The sequence below is a fragment of the Oryx dammah genome, unplaced genomic scaffold (genome assembly GCF_014754425.2).
Source record: "Oryx dammah isolate SB20612 unplaced genomic scaffold, SCBI_Odam_1.1 HiC_scaffold_4, whole genome shotgun sequence".
Taxonomy (NCBI): Eukaryota; Metazoa; Chordata; class Mammalia; order Artiodactyla; family Bovidae; genus Oryx; species Oryx dammah.
In genome coordinates, this window is record NW_024070188.1 from 88,922,808 (window position 1) to 88,941,209 (window position 18,402).

Below are 18,402 nucleotides of genomic sequence, written 5' to 3' on the forward strand. Positions count from 1 at the left end.
AGTGCTGCCGTCTGGGGACGCGCCTGACGCGTGTGAATAAGTGTGGTAAAGTCCCAAGTTAGCTCTTCAGTAGTTTCCCTTGTTAGGAAAGAACCGTTTGTTTCCGAAAGCCTCTGCATCAGAAGGCTGGGTCACCGATGCGGCGTTTCCTGAAAATGCCCGCCCGGGGGGCCGTCAGCTCTGGCTCCGGCAGGACCACGTCGAGGTGCCCCGGCGGCGGGCGGCGGCGGCCTTCCCTGGACTCTTAGGAGCTGAGTCTTCGTTCTGTGTTTCATGGGAATTGTAGTGTCGGTGACTCAAGAAACTAGGGTGCTGAGAGCCTTCTTACCCTATGAATGATCTAATAGGTGGCTTTTGAGACCTAGCCTGTCTTGTTCCAGCGGGATTTGAAATGACTTTAAAATATATGCCCTGGAAGAGGAGGAGGGAGAAGAGAGGAACTACGGAGATGAGGAAGGAAAAACGTAAGGGTTTTAGGGAAAATGTCGGAAAAGTGCAAGCTCGGGGCTTATCAGTAGAAGCTTCCAGTCTAGCCCAGGCCCCAGATCCGGCGGCTGCTCTGAGAGCGGAGTAGCGGGTCCACGTGAGGGGCTGCGGCGGGAGCAGGCGCCCGAGTGCGGCCCTGACGGCGGCCGTACGGAGAGGGGAGGAAGGGCGCCGGCAGCTGGCGGGCGTTCTCAGGAGGGGGCCCTTCAGGGTGCCACCCTGTCTTCAGCTGGGTGGCTGTGGGTCTGTGGGGTGAAGGGGCGTCTGGAGGGGAAGCCCGCGTTCGCTCGTGGGTCTTGGGAGGAGCGGCCGGCTCGGTGACTGAGAACCAGTCAGCGGTGTCACCGGGCATGGAAGAGACGGTGCAGGCAATACAGACCGGGAATGAAGGCCGCTGCTGAGGAGCAGACAGAGGGAGCAGGCCAGGCCTCTGGAGGGTGAGGAGGAGAGACGCGAACACCCAGGAGAGGAAGGCTCCTCTGCTCGAGGGATGGTTGCGGTCCAGCCGCCTGTGCAAGCTTCCAGGAAGCCTGAGAAACCAGAGCGTGCTGGGAGAGCAGCTGTTGGTGTTAACACTGAGACGGTCAGCTAGGGTGCGCTGAAGCTCTGTCGGTTTGTTTCTAATAAGTAACCTAGAGAAATGTATCCCTGTAGTCTCCGTGTCTGCTGGGTTGGTGTGATGTCGTGGCGGGAAGAGAGGAGCGCAGAGTCTGCCGTTCTGCCGTCCTCTTAGCCTCAGGGTGGTCCCCAGGTTCTCGTGAGGAGCTCACACACACTGTCCGACTCCCTTCGCAGCGGCTCAGAAGTCGTCACTTGTAGCAGGCTCTGGCTCTGCACCTTGGAGAGTATTTTTAGCATGCAGGTGTGTTTACTCTCTGATGCCTCCCAAGTGTGAGTGACTTCAGAATGCCCGTGGGGGTCAGCCCTTCCACTTAAGCTTCCTGTGAACAGCCTCGGAGCCGCGCGTGCTGCCCTGGATCCTTCTGCTCTGTGGGCCACGCATTGTACATCTTCCCAATAGGGGAGCGATCCTCCCTTAGCTTTACAACTGAAACGTGTGTTTACATAGACGGGTTATAGTTGCCAGCAGGAGTTTTAAAATGTTAGCTTCTCTCCTGTCTCTCCCTCCTCAGAGATTAGGGAGACGTGTGTTGCGGTTGTGCTGATTCTGTGGTATTGTGCTTTTACAGTGAAAAGCTCTTAAATCAGACTGTATCCATTTGTCCGTCTGTTGACCTGTCCCTGGATGAGCTGAGTGGTAGGCTCCCTGGTGCTGCTGTGTCACCATCAGGCCCTCTCCCCATGCCTGTTCCGCTCAGCTGCATACAGTCAGGGCTCACGTGCAGGCACACGCGTGTGAGTGCGTGCGTCAGCATCGTGCATTTGTGCCCCTTCATCATTGCTGCCCCCTTTCTTGTCGTTTGTTTGCATGAATTGTCTCTTTCTGTCCCCTCACTTTCAGTCAGTTTGTGTCTTTAGCTCTGAGGGAAGTTTCTTATAAGCAGTGTGTAGATGGTTCTTGTTTTTATCTAATCAGCTGTCCTGTGTGTTTTGATTGTATCCTTTAAGTCTGTTGACATTTGAAGTAATTACTAGTAGGTGTGTGCTTACTCATTACTTGTTTTCTGCTGGTGGACGTAGTTTCTCTGTTTGTGTCTTTGTTCCTTTCCTTGCGTTTTGTTGATTTTCTTGAGTGGTATTCTTGTGTTTCCTTCTTCGGAGGTCTTGTGTTTATTGTAGGTTTTGTGGACGCTATGGATCCATATACACTGGTCTGCATCTACTTGTGTTAAACCAGCAGTCGTTTAAGTTCAGACACATTCTAAAAGATCTACCTGTTTTACTTCCCCTTCTTGTTAGTTTTCTCCCCTTAATTTCTACCCTTTACAGGCTGTTGGGAGCCTGTGACAGTGACTGGTCTGGGCTGTGTCCTTATTGTTGAGCTGGGGGGGGGGGGGCTTCGTCCCTGTGAGTCTGTAGATGGCTTCCCTCCTGGCCTATGTCAGCAGGTCTGCATTCTAATGCTAGCCTGGACTTGCTGATTATCTTAGGAGACCAGCATTATTTTACTGGTGTCAGGCTGTCATGAGGCAGTGTGTGCCAGACTTGTGTACAAAGGGTGTAAGAAGCATTCAGTATCCAGAATAACTGCATTAGAATTCAGTGGACGTGGGAGTCACAGAAGTTTATAGGTTTGCGTCAAGGTGCACAGATCCTTATTCTCACTCTTTAACTTAAAGGTGGGACAAAGAAGTCAAAGGAAATGTGCCCCCCGCCTCCAGGTCCCACTTGGCATGGGAACGTGGTGCCTTGCCTGACTTGCACACCTGCCCCAGGAGTCTTTCATCTAGACTTAAAATTGTAGGGCTTAAAAATCTTGTAAGTAGAAAGCAAATTATGACACCAAAAATGTTATAATACAACATAAAAAGAGTCCATTAAAGAGAAACGTACAAGGAAGAAAACCTCGGGGTGTCCAAATGGCTCTGCCCTAGTTCACAGGGAGAAGGGACAAGTTTCAGGTTGCTGGTCAGGAAGTGGAGGAACTGGGGAAGGTCGGTGTCTAGCTTGGTGCAGGTGAGGACATGGGGAGGCAGGTGGAGAAGGGGCAGGGCTCAGGACGCTCTCTTCCATCCTTCACCGAGAGCAGATCTGAAGGCGCCGTGGGCTCGAGGAGAGGACACACGCAGCCTCCCCACACAGAACTGGCGCTCATCCACGCTGGCGAAGGGTCGCTTGGCCGGCATGGCCCTGCCACCTGTGTTGTTTAACAGGAAGTGGGGCTGCTATTTGTGTACAGCTCTCTGTCGTTGGAGTAAAATAAAAGTTGTGCTTAAAGATGTCAAACTTTTTTTTTCAGGTGGAACATTGAGAATTTACGCAGATAGTTTAAAACCAAATATTCCCTACAAGACGATCCTGCTGTCCACCACAGACCCCGCGGACTTCGCTGTGGCTGAAGCCTTGGAGAAGTACGGCCTGGAGAAGGAGAACCCCAGGGACTACTGCATTGCCCGTGTGAGTGCCCCCAGGCCACGCGGGCCCGGACGTGGCGCTCACGTGGGCAGACGTGCTTTACATGGGAGTTGGACGTGGGCTGACTTTCTCCCTGCTGTATCGTTAGAATCTGGTAAACTGAGACCATGGGCATATGTATAAAAGACAACATCCTCCCTCCATTACAAAAGTAGCTTGTGTTTCTGTTGGTTTTAAACAAAGTATAAAAAAATCAAAGAAGATAAAAATTCTCTGTAGTTCTAATACCAAAGGATAAGCGCTATTTATGTTTTCATACGTACCCTTCTAATTTTTATTTAGCATGTATACTAATAGATAACAATTTTATTTTAGTAAAATACGCTTTAGTGATTGTTTTCTTAATGTAACAACTCAACATTTAAATGAATCTTGGTTTGCTATTTGTCACTAACCAACATTTGGTTGATAGACTTAGTTGCCATCCATAATTTCTTGGAGATGAAGGTTGTGTCTTTGACCCGAGTTCTCAAGAAATAACAGTGAAATTTTATACCCCAAAATTGATTTGGTCACACTGAGTAAAATCAAGCAGATTTTTCTCTTGTAAGACAAACTTTCTGGTAAATCGATTTATTTCACCTTTAAGTCAGTCCCAAGTAGGTATTAGCTTCTTTGTAACCATTATTTCTGTCAGAATCTCATTGAAAGTAGATTTTAAAAGGTGTCCTCCTTTCTTTCATCTCAGCAATTGATAAATAATCAAACCACGGCAGTCTTAGTTCCTCCTCCCACAAGATTATTTAGGAATGATTTAAGTACGATATGTTACATGTATTAAAGTCTACAGCGCCGTCAGTTTTGGCCAGTCAGCACAGTGACACCCTCAGAAGCTCCCTTGTGCCTCTTTCTACTGTGAGTTTCATTATGTGAGTGTGTCGTAGCTTGTTCATCCATCACCTGTTGATGGAATTTGCATTGTTTCCAGTTTTCATTTTTTAACTCCTACAGTAAAACCGCTGTGAGCATACGTTGCAGGTCTTCTCGTAGAAGTACTTCTTTTCTTGAGTAAAGACTCAGGAGAGGGCTCAGTCCCGCAGGAGGCACATGTGTGCGTGCCCAGCGTGGCTGCACCACTTACAGCTCCCCACACGTAGACGAGAGACCCCGTTGTGCTCTCTGCACTCATCTCTCGTTTGGTCGATCGTCTTACCTGGTTCATCATTCTGATGTGTGTCGTCGTATCTCATTGTGGAAAAATCTTACATTTCCCTGATGATCTATATATATATATTAAGTCCTACGTGTGATACACAGGCTGTGAATGTTTTTTCCCAGTCTGTGGCTTGGCTTGCCTTTTCATTTTTAAAGTGGTATCTTTCAGTGATTAAAATTGTTAAAGTCTAACTTGGTAATTCTATTTTAGCATTCTATGCTTTTTTTTATTCTATATGAGAATTTGTTTCCTCCAAAGTTGTGAACACTTTTACCGGTATTTTATTTTAGGAGTGTCATAGCTTTAGGTCTTACATTGGGGCTGTATGTTCCGTTTCAAGGTAGTATCTGTGTGTGGTATGAGGTTAGAGTCGCTTCTGTGCAGACACCCAGGGGACCCAGTGCCATTTGTTACAGAGGCTTTCTTTTTTCCCTCTGTGCTTTGGTACCTTTGTGGAAAATCAGTTGGCCATATATATTTTTGGTTCTAATTTCTGGAATCTGGTGTTTCATTTACATGTCTTGTATCTTTTTGCCAGTATCAAGCTATATTGATTACTGTAGATTACAGTAAGTCTTTTAAAATCATATAAAGTCCCTATTGCACTTTTTCCTTTTACTTTAATAAATTGCTTTGGTTATTCCAGCTTATTTGCATTTACACGTAAGTTTTAGAATCAACTTACCAGTTTCTACATAAAACCTGCTGGAATTGTGGGTGGGTTTGCACTGACTGTGTAGACAACTCAGAACCGTAGCAGTGTTCAGTCTTTCAAGCTGTGAGCTGAGTGCTGTCTGCTCTGAGCTCTCAGCGGTGCTGGTAGTGTTGTTACAGAGGGAGTTAAATAAGAGGCCTTGCTTGAGTTTTATGGCTTTTTCTTTTTGTTGTAAAGCTGAGAATTTATATTCTGTTGGAAAAACCATTTGCTAGATCGATAATTTTATGAGTAAAGCCCAATTTTCAGCTGAAAATAGATGAGAAGACAGATGTTTTTATTCCATTGAGATGACAATAAAGGAATAAAAAACCCTGTGTAAATGCCCAAGAACAAAGGGCACGAGAGAAGAGATGGCAAGAGTTGTGAACGCAGTCCTCCCATCCAAGTACTAACCAGGTCCGACCCTGCTTAGTTAGCTCCCGAGACCAGGCGCTTTCAGTGTGGTGTGGCTGTAGACATGAATGCAAGACCTGTAGGAGACGTGTCTGACTTGCTGGGCTGGAAGCCACCTGCAGAGGGGCCTGGGTCTCAGCCCAGAGGACCGAGGAGTACGGGGCTCCAGCACTCCTTGGCAGCACTGAAAACCGGCTGTCCCGAGAGTTGTTTAAGGGAGTAGCCTCCACCAGCCTACCTGCCCCGTTCTGGCTGCCCTGTCCCTCCCCCTCCTGAAGGCCGTAGTTGCACTGCGGGGTTGAGGGTCCTGGTATAGCAAGGGCTTCACCACAAGCAGGAGGATGGAGGGAGGCTGTGCCCCGAGTCCCAACAGCCAGAAGATGAACGATTCCTTCCAGACGGCGCCGTCTCTCAGGGAGGAGCAGCCTGAATGAACTCTGACCTGCGGACGTCCTGGCTCACTAGTGGGCACCCTCACCAGAACCACCCGCTCTCCCTGGGCTCGCTGTCAGTGTGAGAGGATGACCCGGACTCAACAGATGCTGGAAAATGCCTTTAAAGTGACAGACAGACCAACCCAAGCAGATGAGAGAACCTGAGATAAAAGAGACAAAGCAGATGGAAGTGTTCAAAAGCCGAGACTTGAGACAGAAGGGCTGGGCTGGTGCTTGGGGGAATGGACCAGAGTGCTGTGGGAGGAGCCTGCAGAGAAGGGCCAGAGGGCGAAGTGTTAGCAGGAGGGCTGGAAGGGGATGCGAAGGACATCGGCAGAGGACAGAAAGGCAGGAGATGGGGAGATTTAAGGTCTCCTGACGGAGGGTCAGGCACAGAAAGCAATAGGAAGTGGAGAGAGAGGTTGTCCAAGAAAGAACACTAGTGTGTCTCCCAGACCTGAAGGATGTGGGTTTTTTGGGTCCATTTTCCTCATACTTCCAGTTAATAACCACTGTGGAAAGTGTCTGAGGATGAAAACAGCAAAGCAGTGGTGTGAATAGAGGCTGCACTGCCGAACAGGGGCCTGACCCTTTCCCACCTGGGCCTCTGAGGCTGTGCCCCCGAGGCTGCAGCTCGGCCACCGCCACCTGCCTCTTGGCGCTGAGGCCCAGAGGTCTGCCAGGGGGGTGTTTGTCCTGTGTGTAAGTCTGTTCAGTGATTCTCAGTTCCTCGAAGCTGCGTTTGAGAGACTGTGTGGTAGGAGACTTCATAATGTGTATTTTCCTTAATTTCCGCCTGATTTTATTGATGAAAATGAGAAAACGAAAGAGCACCTTAGTCAGAGTCATGAAGTTATAAAATACTTTCTTTGGGCTTTTTCTGACAGTCTCTTTGAAATCATTTGATGATTCTTTTGAGGGTCACGTAGTTTGGGGGTTTTGTTCTAAATACTGTGTTTTTGAGCATTTTTTTCTTTTTTTCCCTGCTAGTTTAGGCAAAATGAGTTAGGGGTTGATAATTGTTTTTATCCTTGAGATAGAAATCCTTTGCTTTCTTGCCATCTCACTGATCATGTGATACGAAGCTCTTTCATACTCATTCACTCACCTATTCTGTCTCTTCAGTGAGTTATTCAGTGCATAGGTGGGTTCCGCTTCTTTGTTAGGTACTGTGCTAACTGTGTTAGATACTGTGTTAGGTCAAAGCTGAGACCTACCTTCAAAAGAGTTCACAGTAAAGGGAGACAGGCCGAGAATGAGAAATACAGGCATGCGGTCTGCGCCGACCGCGGAGGTCGGGGAAAGCTCCCTGGGGGAGTTGTCCCCGAGCCAAGGGGTGAGGGGGGCGCTCGCTGGACCCCGAAGTTGGGAGGGGTGTTGCAGGCACAGTGCAGCGTGGGGTCTCGTGGCCTGGCGGAGAATCCGGAGAAGTTCCGAGGGACTTGCTCTCTGAGGCTGCATGGCAGAGTGTGAGACCGAGGAGACGAGAGCAAGTCAGACCCTGGAGCAGCATGCGTTCCAAGCCCAGGATGCAACGTTTAGTACAAGACACCGTGAGGAAATATCAGTTACTTTAGCGTAAGGGTGTGTCGTATTAATAATAAACGTCTTTTTAGGGTAATTTGTAGCAGTGTAGAGAGAAGTTATATGGTTCTGTAGACGTCCAAGCCACTTGGTATATGCACATATGATGTAATTGGGCATAATGTCTGTTATAACTTTATTGAATATAACTCAAGTTTGAAAATAATCTCCAGGTGCCAGTAACGCTTTGTTTTCTGTAGTCGTGTGCGGGTTGGTGTTGAGAGATGGGCTGGAACTCAGCAGTGCATTGGAGACTGGGCCCTAGTCACTGGCTCTTTTCTCTCTGTCACGGAGTTTTTCTTCCAATGATTAAGAAAATTGCTTGCCTTTAAAATAGAATAAAAAGTAATACAGTGCTACAGATGTGTGAGTATCGTGCGTGCAGTATCTTAAAGCCCTTGTTCGATGAATGGCCGTGTACTGCATCTGAACTATCTGATTATAACTTAATCAGAAAATGAATTTTGTAAGGAAAGGAAAGCTGGTCGCTTCTGCTGCTCTGCGATGGTTTTCCTGCAGAGGACGTGTGAGATGAAACTGCCTTCTTAACACCAGTGTGACAGTGGGAGGTAGGCTGTGGGCCAGCGGGTCTGCGGTGACGCCGTCCTCTTTCTCTAAGGACCTCCTCACAGGTCGAGCACCGCAGGCAGGCTGCCGACAGAGCATGTTGGGGAGCAGACTCAACTAGCGTTCAGGGCGGACAGAGGGCCAGGCCAGTAACGGCGGTCTGGTCAGCTGGCCGAGGTTTTTATTGGAAGCTTTTCCCTCACTTTTGTCCCTGTTTTTCAGGACTGTTTATAGTGTTTAAACAATTCAGTTCTACAGTGACTTTTTTTTTTTATTTCCTCAAAAACAAAACATTCTTTTAAACACCCGCTGATTCACTTTTTGGGTGTAGTCACAGTTAATTCTTATTTCCTCTTAGGTCATGCTTCCTCCTGGAGCCCAGCATTCTGATGAAAAAGGTGCTAAAGAAGTTATCCTTGATGATGACGAGTGTCCTTTACAGATCTTCAGGGAATGGCCGAGTGACAGAGGTAAAGAGAGGTTGTATTTGTTAAGGAATTAGCTCCGGGATATGGGATAGGTTAGGGTCTAACCTGCCGGAAGAGGCAGGTGTGCGTGGCAGTGTCTCTTGAGGACTGTGTGCTGGGCCATCTTCCGCCGCCTCGTGGGCTTGCTGGGGGCTCCTAGCTGGTCCCCTCTTCCTGAGGCCGCTCTGTGCCAGGGGGTCTGGCAGGAGGCTTGGCACAGACTGTCACGTGGCAGCAGGGCCGCTGTGTCCTGCAGAAGCCAGACCAGAGCATTTTGTCAGGTCATGAGGGGCTGTCACCTGTTGGCACCTGGTTCTTTCCCTGCTGACCAGACGGACTGGTGACGTTTGGACAGGCTTGTCGTAATAGGGAAGGTGACCTTCAACCCTGAATACTGTCTAATCCTTTAGTCATTTTTTATAAGGAATCCAGACTTTCCACTGCTCAGACAGTTTCTCCTGATTATTTCAGAGTGGTGAGCGCATAAAGGTGGCGTTTGTGACGAGGGAACAGTTTTCTTGCTTTCAGAAATGCTACTTAAGCTCACTTGCTCAGTGGAGGGCCTTGGCATTGACGAAGATGTGAAAACTTACTGCCAGTGGTAACCCTGACATATTTGAATGTATGTGCACTTGCTTCGTACTTTTTCTGGACAGTATGAAGTTAAACTTTATTAAAGTCAAATTGCTCTTAATTGTGACCTAATTCAGTTGAATTAAGACTATATGTGCCTGTGTATGAACGTGAGCCTGTGTCACTGCATGTGCGTATGGCCATATTGATCAGAGGGTCGTTTGCCAGTAGAAGCGTTTATTCTGAAATAGGTTGTTTTTCAAGCGTATAGTGTGTTTGCATAATTGTTAATTTAAAATGCTTTGGGGAAATTGCTTACAAGAGTTTTCAAGAACACAAAATTAAATTGCGTGAGCTTCTCTTGATTATGCCTTGGGCAATGGTGTGCGATGCTAAGTTGCCTCAGTTGTGTCCACCTCTTTGCACCCCTGTGGACTGTAGTCCCCCAGGCTCCGCTCTCCATGGGATTCTCCAGGCAAGGGTACTGGAGTGGGTGCTGTTTCCTCCTCCGGGGACCTTCCCAGCCCAGCTCAGCCCAGGCTTCCTGCGTCTCCCGGATTGGCAGGTGGACTCTTGGCCACTGGAGCCACCTTGGGAGACGTTTAATTGCCTTTTCCTGATGAACCTTGAGCAGCTGATGGTCAGTCAGCTGTCCATCAACATTCACTTGAGTCGGTTGATAATTTAGTGTTTCTGTTCTAGGGATTTTAGTCTTTCAGTTGAAGAGGAGGCCGCCAGACCACATCCCAAAGAAAAGTAAGAAGCACACGGACGGGAAACCCCTGCAGGGGAAGGAGAGAGCTGACGGGTCGGCCTACGGCTCTGCCCTGCCTCCCGAGAAGCTGCCCTACCTCGTGGAGCTGAGCCCGGGTGAGCAGGGCCACACTGGGTGCTCTGGTGAACCTTACTCAGATAGCCTGTTTTGGTTGACATCCTTTTTTTTTTTTTTTTAAAGACCATTTATTTATTTATAATTTTTTTAAGTAGCCATCATAAGATGGTATTTATTAAAAAACAAAGCCTTAAGATCATAGGATGTGTATACTCATGCATAAGAATAAACTAAACATGCACAAAAATGGATATTGAAAAACAAAATCTTAAGTAGTGAATACAGAGAGTTTTTGAGACGTTTAAACAATCTACTCCCTTAAAAAATTTTTTTTCCCAAAATAAACTTGTAAAATACTTAAGCTACTAAAAACCAGGAAACCGAGATGTACTTTTCTCAGGACAGACTTTCTAGAGGCAAGTGTGTGTGTGTGTCACACTGTCGCTCAGTGTACGAGCGTCCTAGAGAATTTCTGTAAACGTAGCTGTCTATCCAAGAAGCCATGCGTCAGAGGAACACTATGTGCATAGGTTTAAGTGATGATAGACTGAGTGTACATCGGGTCAGCCTTCTAGACTGCGTGTGTGTTGTGCTCTCTTAAGCTAAAGCTGTTGTTACAAGTTAGCCACCAGGTAGAGAAATACACTGACTTTCTTAGAATGTCTTATACACACACATTGTTATATAATGTACTTAATCTGCTTACATACTTGATAAGTGTGTGACACGTGTGTCATTCAGCTGAACTGCGTCATTTCTGTTTATTTGGTTAAAATGGTGCCGTGAGACCTGTACCGTAAAATGCTATCAAGAGCAGAGTTGACCTTCCCACCCAGAGTTTCTTTTAAATAAAGCTTAGCAAGTAATCCTAGAAAAGGTTAGCTGGAAGCAAACTGTTATGGAGATAGCCTATGGATCCTTGGGCAGGAAGTATGTTTTGCTCTTTGACTCCTGACTATTTATTTTTGCTTACAAAATTATGGCTCACTACTGATGATGGGCCGTGGTCCCTGTGGTCCAGGGCGTCCGCTGGGTGGTGTGCTGCTGATATAGCTAAATGGCTGCTGCTTTGGCTGACAGTGTAGTTTATAGTCTGCGGCCCTGTGCTACAGGCAGTAGCTTCCATGTCTGAAGGTTGTTTGAAAATCGATCAGCTGTCTGTGGGGAAATGTGAGTATTGCTCTGTCTCTGACTTCTCTGGCTGAAAAGTTCACGCGCACTTCGGTTTGGAAGCCTGGCGTGTCTGCGTCCGGGTGTGAGGGTTGGCGCTCAGCCTCAGGAGCAGTGCACGGTGGCTGGGAGACGGCCGTCGGTTTTGAGACTTGGTCTTTGGGCATTGGGTCTGTCCTTTAAAAGTTTGCATTACGTGCTGGAAATTAATGATTATTTTCTCCCAAACCAAAATGTTTGAAGATAGTAGTATTAGCCCATAGAGACTTCATACACAGCAGCTGACATAGAATAGTTTTGAAATGAAGAACAGCAAGTTGACTTGAGTGGTAGCAGAGATAGGATGACGAGTGCTCCCCAAGTGCTTCTTAGGTGGCAGACGCTGTTCTGGGCCTTGGAGGTGGAATGGCAGCAAGTCAGATTAAACCCCCGACCTTGGGACTCAGGTTTCGGCGAGAAGTGCTGTTTTGACTGCTTATCTCACACTTAGCGTCTCGCAGGTTGTAAACTGCATAGAACTGTTTCACAGATGTAGAGGGACGGATGGGGGATCCTGCGCGGATGCCTGCTGTGTCCTGCTTGCCACTGGACCCTGGCAGCGTGCATCACACATGGCCCCTGCCCCCTCCAGTCAAGGTCACGGAGCTGCCGCCCACGCCTGGGCAGCGGGTGCGGAGGGGCCAGAGGTCTCGCTGCCCTCGTGTGATTTGCGGTCTCAGTCTGAGCGGGCGGGCGTCGTGCGCCCGGGGGTCTGCCGCCCTGCCAGGTGCGGGGCCGCAGGGGAGCCTCTCTGTCATGGAGGCCACACTCGGGGGTCACAGAGGCAGGCCCAGTGCCTGCCACGGGCTTCTCACCCCAGAGCCCCCCAGGCCTGCTGGTGTGGCCGCTGCGTGCTGAGCACGGTCTGCATGCGGAGTGAGAGGGTGTTTGCCGGTCAGGGCTGAGGACCGCATCGCTGCGTGTCAGCCAGCACGTGTCCTCGGCAGGGGTGGGGGGAGCTGAGGCCCGCAGGGGTTGTCCAGGCTTCTGAGATGTGGGTGGATGCTTCCGCTGTCTTTTGGAGGGACGGGGGTAGCGAGTCATGTTCTTCTCTGGGCAGAAGCAATCGGCTGCCCAGGCAGGGTGGGGGTCTCCCTGTGCTGGACTAACAGCTGCCCACCCCTGGCACTCACCTATTGTCTCAGTGTCTCCCTAACAGCGGGCCTCGGCCTCTCACACGCGCGCCGCGTGGAGCACGGCTGTCGTGTCCGTGCCCCGGGCTCGGGTGACGCGCTTTTCCCAGGGACAGTGGCCCCTGCAGCTCACCCTCTCTGTCTCTCCCCCACGCCTTCTGCATGGCCTCTCTCCTGCTGCGGCCTTCACCTGGGCGCCGTGCATGTCTCCGACCCCAGGGAGAAGGAACCACTTTGCCTGCTACGGCTATCACACTTCTGAAGGTAACGCTATGCTTCCTTTGACTTTCTTAACTAGAGCACTAACCACCTCACAGGCAGAATAATGTGAACTGACCACATGCGTGATGTGTTCATTTTTCAATTAACATAAATAACGTTTCTTAAGAGTTTAATGTCCTTTCATTTTATACGTATCTAGTAATTGTTCCATATCCAGAATTCATTTACAAGAAGCTTGTTTTGCAGAAATTTCCAGTTCTTTTGTTCAGGATAAGTTTTAAGTGAGAATTTGAAGTGAAGAAGGGAGAGAGCGGTTTTCTTGACCGTCGACTCCCCTCTCCCACAAGACAATCAAGAGTGGGCGAGGCAGGGGAGGAGGAGACGGATGGGGAACAGACAGCCTGAGATCCAGGCCCAGAGAGAGAGGGCCTGGGCTGAGAGGTGGGGCACAGTGCGTGGGGAGGGCCGCGTGTGTGATGCCCCAGGAGGCTGCAGAGGAGGAGCCCGCTGGACAGAGGGTGCCACTCACCCCTGGCCCCTGGTGGGGCTCTCACTGGCGTCCAGACCAGATGCAGGGTGTCTTAGTGCTGTCTTCGTTCTCCCGGTTGAAACTCATCTCTTGTCAGCAGAGCTATGCTTTCTTACTTGGGGTTTGTTGCTCAATTTTTGTGCAGTAGAGTCTATCTTAGATAGTACATGGAATTATTTCTTTGGCCTGTTTTATTTTATTTTTTTTTCCACTTTTATTTATTTATTTATTTTACAATACTGTATTGGTTTTGCCATACATTGACATGAATCCACCACAGGTGTACATGAGTTCCCAGCCCTGAACCCCCTCCCACCACCCTCCCCATATCATCTCTCTGGGTCATCACAGTGCACCAGCCCCAGGCATCCTGCATCCTGTATCGAACCTAGACTAGCGATTCGTTTTATATTTTAAATGTCACTTTTTGCATGTTGAATGTAATAGTCAAATATGTTCTCATATATAAAGCTTATTCACCTTTTAGCATCTTATATTGGTTTGTTGAACTTTGTCCAAACTGATCATACGGTTTTCATCAGATACTAGCCGAACTTGGAGTTTGGGGGGTTTTGTTCATTTTTTAAAGAAAAATAGAAACAAGTGGCATTTATCACCTGTTCTGTGTGCTGCGTTTAGTCGCTCAGTTGTGTCTGGCTCTGTGGGACGCCACGAACTGTAGCCCCCCAGGCTCCTCTGTCCATGGGATTCTCCAGGCAAGAACACTGGAGTGGGTTGCCATGCCCTCCTCCAGGGGATCTTCCCAACCCAGAGATCAAACTCAGTATTTATCACCTATTTTGATATAATATATAAATAGAGTCTTAGACATGTTTCAGTTGTTATTTTATTCCTGAAAAGGACTCTAATGTCTTCCTGTGTTTTTTAATTTCATACTGTAAAATAATGAAACAATAGAGAGAGAAATACGTTTCTTTTTTTACCTGGCATATACCAGAAATACGCACGACACAGTCATCAGCTTCCCTAAAGTGCCCTTAGCTTTTATGCCAGTTCCATTTGAGGAGACTTAGTGTTTTGGATTTTTTTTTTTTTCTAATAGGATTAGTGAAAATATTCTCTTGATAGTCATGTTTCAGTAAGAGTCACATTTCTTTTTTGGTGGTTTCATAACTGGTCTCTTGGTTTGTTGAAGTGTGAGCTCTCTGGGCACGTGACCATCATCCGCTTCGTCACTGTGCATCTCCGGCGTCTAGCGCGGCGCCGGGGCCATGCTCCCGGTCAGCCCTCTTTAGGTGCGTGGGTCCCCCTCCCTCAGTCCACGCGGGGTGGCCGGCAGGACCCCAGCCCCTTCGTCCAGCCGGCCGCCCAGAGGCGGCGGTCGGGGGCAGAGGCAGAGCTGACTGTGTGGACGTGCTGCCGACTGAGAATGCAGGCGCCCTTGGACTTGCTCTCAGGCTGTGTTCAGAGCGGTCTCTGGGAGTGCTGGAGAAAGCCGCAGCAGACCAGCGTGCAGGGCAGAGTGCACAGTGGTGGAGGCGTGCCGGCAGAGTTGGCAGATGAAATTCAGGGTGAATTTCAGAGGAAACACCGGTGAGTCAGGTGTTGGACGTCGGACCGGGTTTTCTGCAGCTTGTTCGGTAGCCCTGAGTGGGTCTCTGACAGGTGTGTGAGCACCGGAGAAGGAAGAAGCTGGGCATCAGGTCGTTCCATCCGCTAAAGGTAGATGCTGCAGCTTTGCTTCTGGGTGGAGGTGGGGTGTTCCACCTGGACTTCTTGTGTCTTTTGAATTTTGGACCATGTGATTGTGTTGCATACCTATTTGACTCGATGGACATGAGTTTGAGCAAACTCCAGGAGATGGTGAAGGGCAGGGAAGCCTGGCATGCCGCAGACCATGGGGTCGCAAAGAGTCGGACGCAACTGAACAACATATTTTTAACGCAAAAGCACAAAATTTAAAAAATCTTTGAAAACCTCTGCGGAGAAGCTCTGGTGTGTGTGGTCGGGTTCCTCAAGAGGACTTACCTCTGCCTTTGGGCCACACCAAAGCTTGAAGGGAGAAGGGTGCTCCCGCCCTGCAGGCAGAAGCAGTGTTTACAGAAGGGGAACACAGAAGGGTTTGAGTTACGCAGCAGTTGTGGTGTGTGTCCGGCCCCTGAGATGACTGCTCTTGCTGAGGAGGGGCGCGCGGACCCACGAGAAAAGTCGGCTGCTTGCACATCCCTTGCCTCCATTTCTGTTTCTCCACACGGCCCCTGGGCTCCCCTCTGTCTCCTGTGGCCCCCGCTTCGGGTACTCAGGACACACCTGTAAAGCTCTTTCTTGGGTTACTCCTGGGGAGCAGTGAGAGAGGAGGGACTTAGAAAGGTGGCCTCTGCTCGCCTGTCGGCAGGTTTCTGCCTCAGGGAAGTGGTGAGAAGGGAGAGGATGGGAAAGGCTGCAGCGTTCCCTTTCTTGCTGCTGCTGCTGAGTCCCTTCAGTCGTGTCCGACTCTGTGCGACCCCATAGACGGCAGCCCACCAGGCTCCCCCGTCCCTGGGACTCTCCAGGCAGGAACACTGGAGTGGGTTGCCATTGCTTTCTCCAGTTCCTGAAAGTGAAGTCGCTCAGTCGTGTCCAGCTGATAGTGACCTTGTGGACTGCAGCCCACCAGGCTCCTCCGCCCATGGGATTCTCCAGGCGAGAGCACTGGAGTGGGGTGCCATTGCCTTCTCCTTTCTTGTTATGCTTCTAAATTTGTGGCTGTAAATGTCCATGTAAAAAAGTTTGTATTATCAGGTCATTAGCTGACAAGATGCCCTTCAGAAGCATTCAGAATTTCAGAAGAAAGCATCTGTGCATTTTTCTGTCACCACTAAACACATCTTTCATATTCTTCTGTTTTTTTTTTTTAACATGTAATTGAGACAATTGTTCTTGATCACTGAGTTGCTTCTTTTGCTTTCTTTATGATTCATTGGTGATTCTGTGTGGCCATATTGCATTATTCTGTTCTCTTTGTTTTTAGTTAGTAGCTACTCGCTGTTAATCGGTCCTGGCTTTACCGGATGCGCGCTGTGGACCACGGTCCGTGCTGAGTGCCAGGTGTAAAGAGACCATTTTAGACGCCCTTCCGCGCCGGAGCTCGGGGGTGGGGGGTTGAGGAAGTGGCCGCCTCGGGGGCGCAGCAGGGCTGACGATGCCTCTCAGCCAGGACTGACCCCAGGGCTGCCCGAGGTGTTAAAAGGCAGCAGAGTAACACGCCCCTGGCAGTTCTGGCGGAACTGGCCCATCCAGGAAGGCCCCGCACGATGGATGCCCCATTCTGAGTCAGCACTTGGAGGTGACACAGAATGGCTCAGAGGAGGCTTCCGCTGCGGCCGCCTCCGGCCGGGATGCCCCGTGTGGGGTCTGTTGGGGGCGAAGCCCATGGAGCCCGGCTCGGTCTCCTCCTCGCCCTATCTCAGGTTGCTGTGGTGGCTCGCAGAGAGGAAGCACGTCACCAGGCTGCTGCTTTGTGCGCTCACAAGTCAGTGACCATCCTGACGGCTTGCCTGCCCGTGTTTCCGGGGTTGTGGTCTGTGAGCGTTGGGGCCATCCTGTGTATGCTCTGGTGTGCCCGTCCCCAACCCCTTGGTGAGTGGGTGTGAAGTCAGCAAGCCTCCGTTGTGGCGGGGACCCGCGAGGCTGTTCTCCGGCCCTGGACCGCGTCCTGATGCGGCCGTGTCGGGGCTGAGGCCCGTCCCCGCCTGTGCGCCAGGGCTGGGGTCAGAGTGGCCTGCGCTAGCCGGGATCTGGGGTTGAGTGTCTGGGCCTCAGTGGGCAGGGATCTCAGCGCATGTGGTCCCCCTCCTCCTCGACCCCCTGGCCACCCCATCAGCTCAGAGAAGTTCATGCACAGCCAGGGGGAACGTCTCCGCGGTTCCAGGAAGTTTAATATGACACAGAAAGCTCCAGTCTTCATTTGTGCTTCTCCCCATTTGTGCTCTGGGGAGGTGGGCGCCTCACCACAGTTCCGACTGGTACTCAGTGCGGTGGCGGCCGGGGAGTGGCGTGGGGCTGCCTCCCTGGGTCTGCCCCTGGGTCCGGGATGGGGCCCGCATTTCCCCGGGTCTGCCCCTGGGTCCAGGAGAGGGCTCGCGTTTCCCTGGGTCCGGGATGGGGCCGCCTTCCCAGGTCTGCCCCTGGGTCCGGGAGAGGGCTCGCGTTTCCCCAGGTCTACCCCTGGGTCCAGGATGGGGCCGCCTCCCCAGGTCTGCCCCTGGGTCCAGGAGAGGGCTCGCGTTTCCCCAGGTCTACCCCTGCGTCCAGGATGGGGCCGCCTCCCCAGGTCTGCCCCTGGGTCCGGAGAGGGCTCGCGTTTCCCTGGGTCTGCCCCTGGGTCTGGGATGGGGCCGCCTCCCCGGGTCTGCCCCTGGTTCCGGGATGGGCCTGCGGGCTGTGTGCTGAGCTTGCGGGGCAACGGCCAGTCTGGAGGCGCCCCATCTCCTCCCTGGTCTTCATTCAGGACCCGATGGGTCCAGGATCATGTGGCCAGGAAGTGCTTTTTATGCGGTAAGCAAGCTTGGCAGGAGCGTTGGTGTTGGTGCCTTGCAGTGTAATAAGCAGAAGCTGATACGCTCGTGTCTTCATCTGCGTTTTGTGCATCCAGCTAGTTAAACTGTAGGATGTAAACCTGGGGAGTTCTTTGAGAAGAAACCCTGGGAACTGAGTGGTTGTCTTTTCAAGGATTGCCCGTTTGCTTGTTTCAAATCACGTGGCGAGAGCCTTGTGATTTGACTCGCAGTGAAGCCTGTTCTCCTCCCGCAGACGGTTCTGACTCCAGAGACAAGCCAAAGCTCTACCGCCTTCAGCTCAGCGTCACCGAGGTCGGGACGGAGAAGTTCGAGGACAGCTCCATCCAGGTGCGCGGCTGGTGGGCGGGGCCCTAGAGACAGGCTGCGGCATGAGCATCGGTCCTCCAGAACCCCCAGGGGCCTGGCCTGCTTGCTTTTCTCCGGGACACGGGGCTGCTCTTACAGGGTGCTTTAGGAGACAGTATGGGCAGGCGCATCCCCGGGGCCCACACGCAGTGGGAGGCAGGTATCACGCCGGCTCGGCGCGGTGCTCGGGCTGGACTG

General features: G+C 50.7%; 1 protein-coding gene across 5 annotated transcripts in view; it reads left to right on the forward strand.

Moving 5' to 3' along the window:
- The window catches only part of AFDN (afadin, adherens junction formation factor), an 80,851-nt gene that overhangs the window by 10,300 nt on the left and 52,149 nt on the right, over nt 1-18,402 (forward strand). For all 5 annotated transcript variants that reach the window (XM_040239192.1, XM_040239195.1, XM_040239196.1 and 2 more), the window contains exons 6-9: nt 3,347-3,504; nt 8,733-8,844; nt 10,117-10,284; nt 18,092-18,186. In XM_040239192.1, coding sequence (XP_040095126.1) covers nt 3,347-3,504; nt 8,733-8,844; nt 10,117-10,284; nt 18,092-18,186 — 533 coding nt within the window. The remainder of the gene's footprint in view (nt 1-3,346; nt 3,505-8,732; nt 8,845-10,116; nt 10,285-18,091; nt 18,187-18,402) is intronic.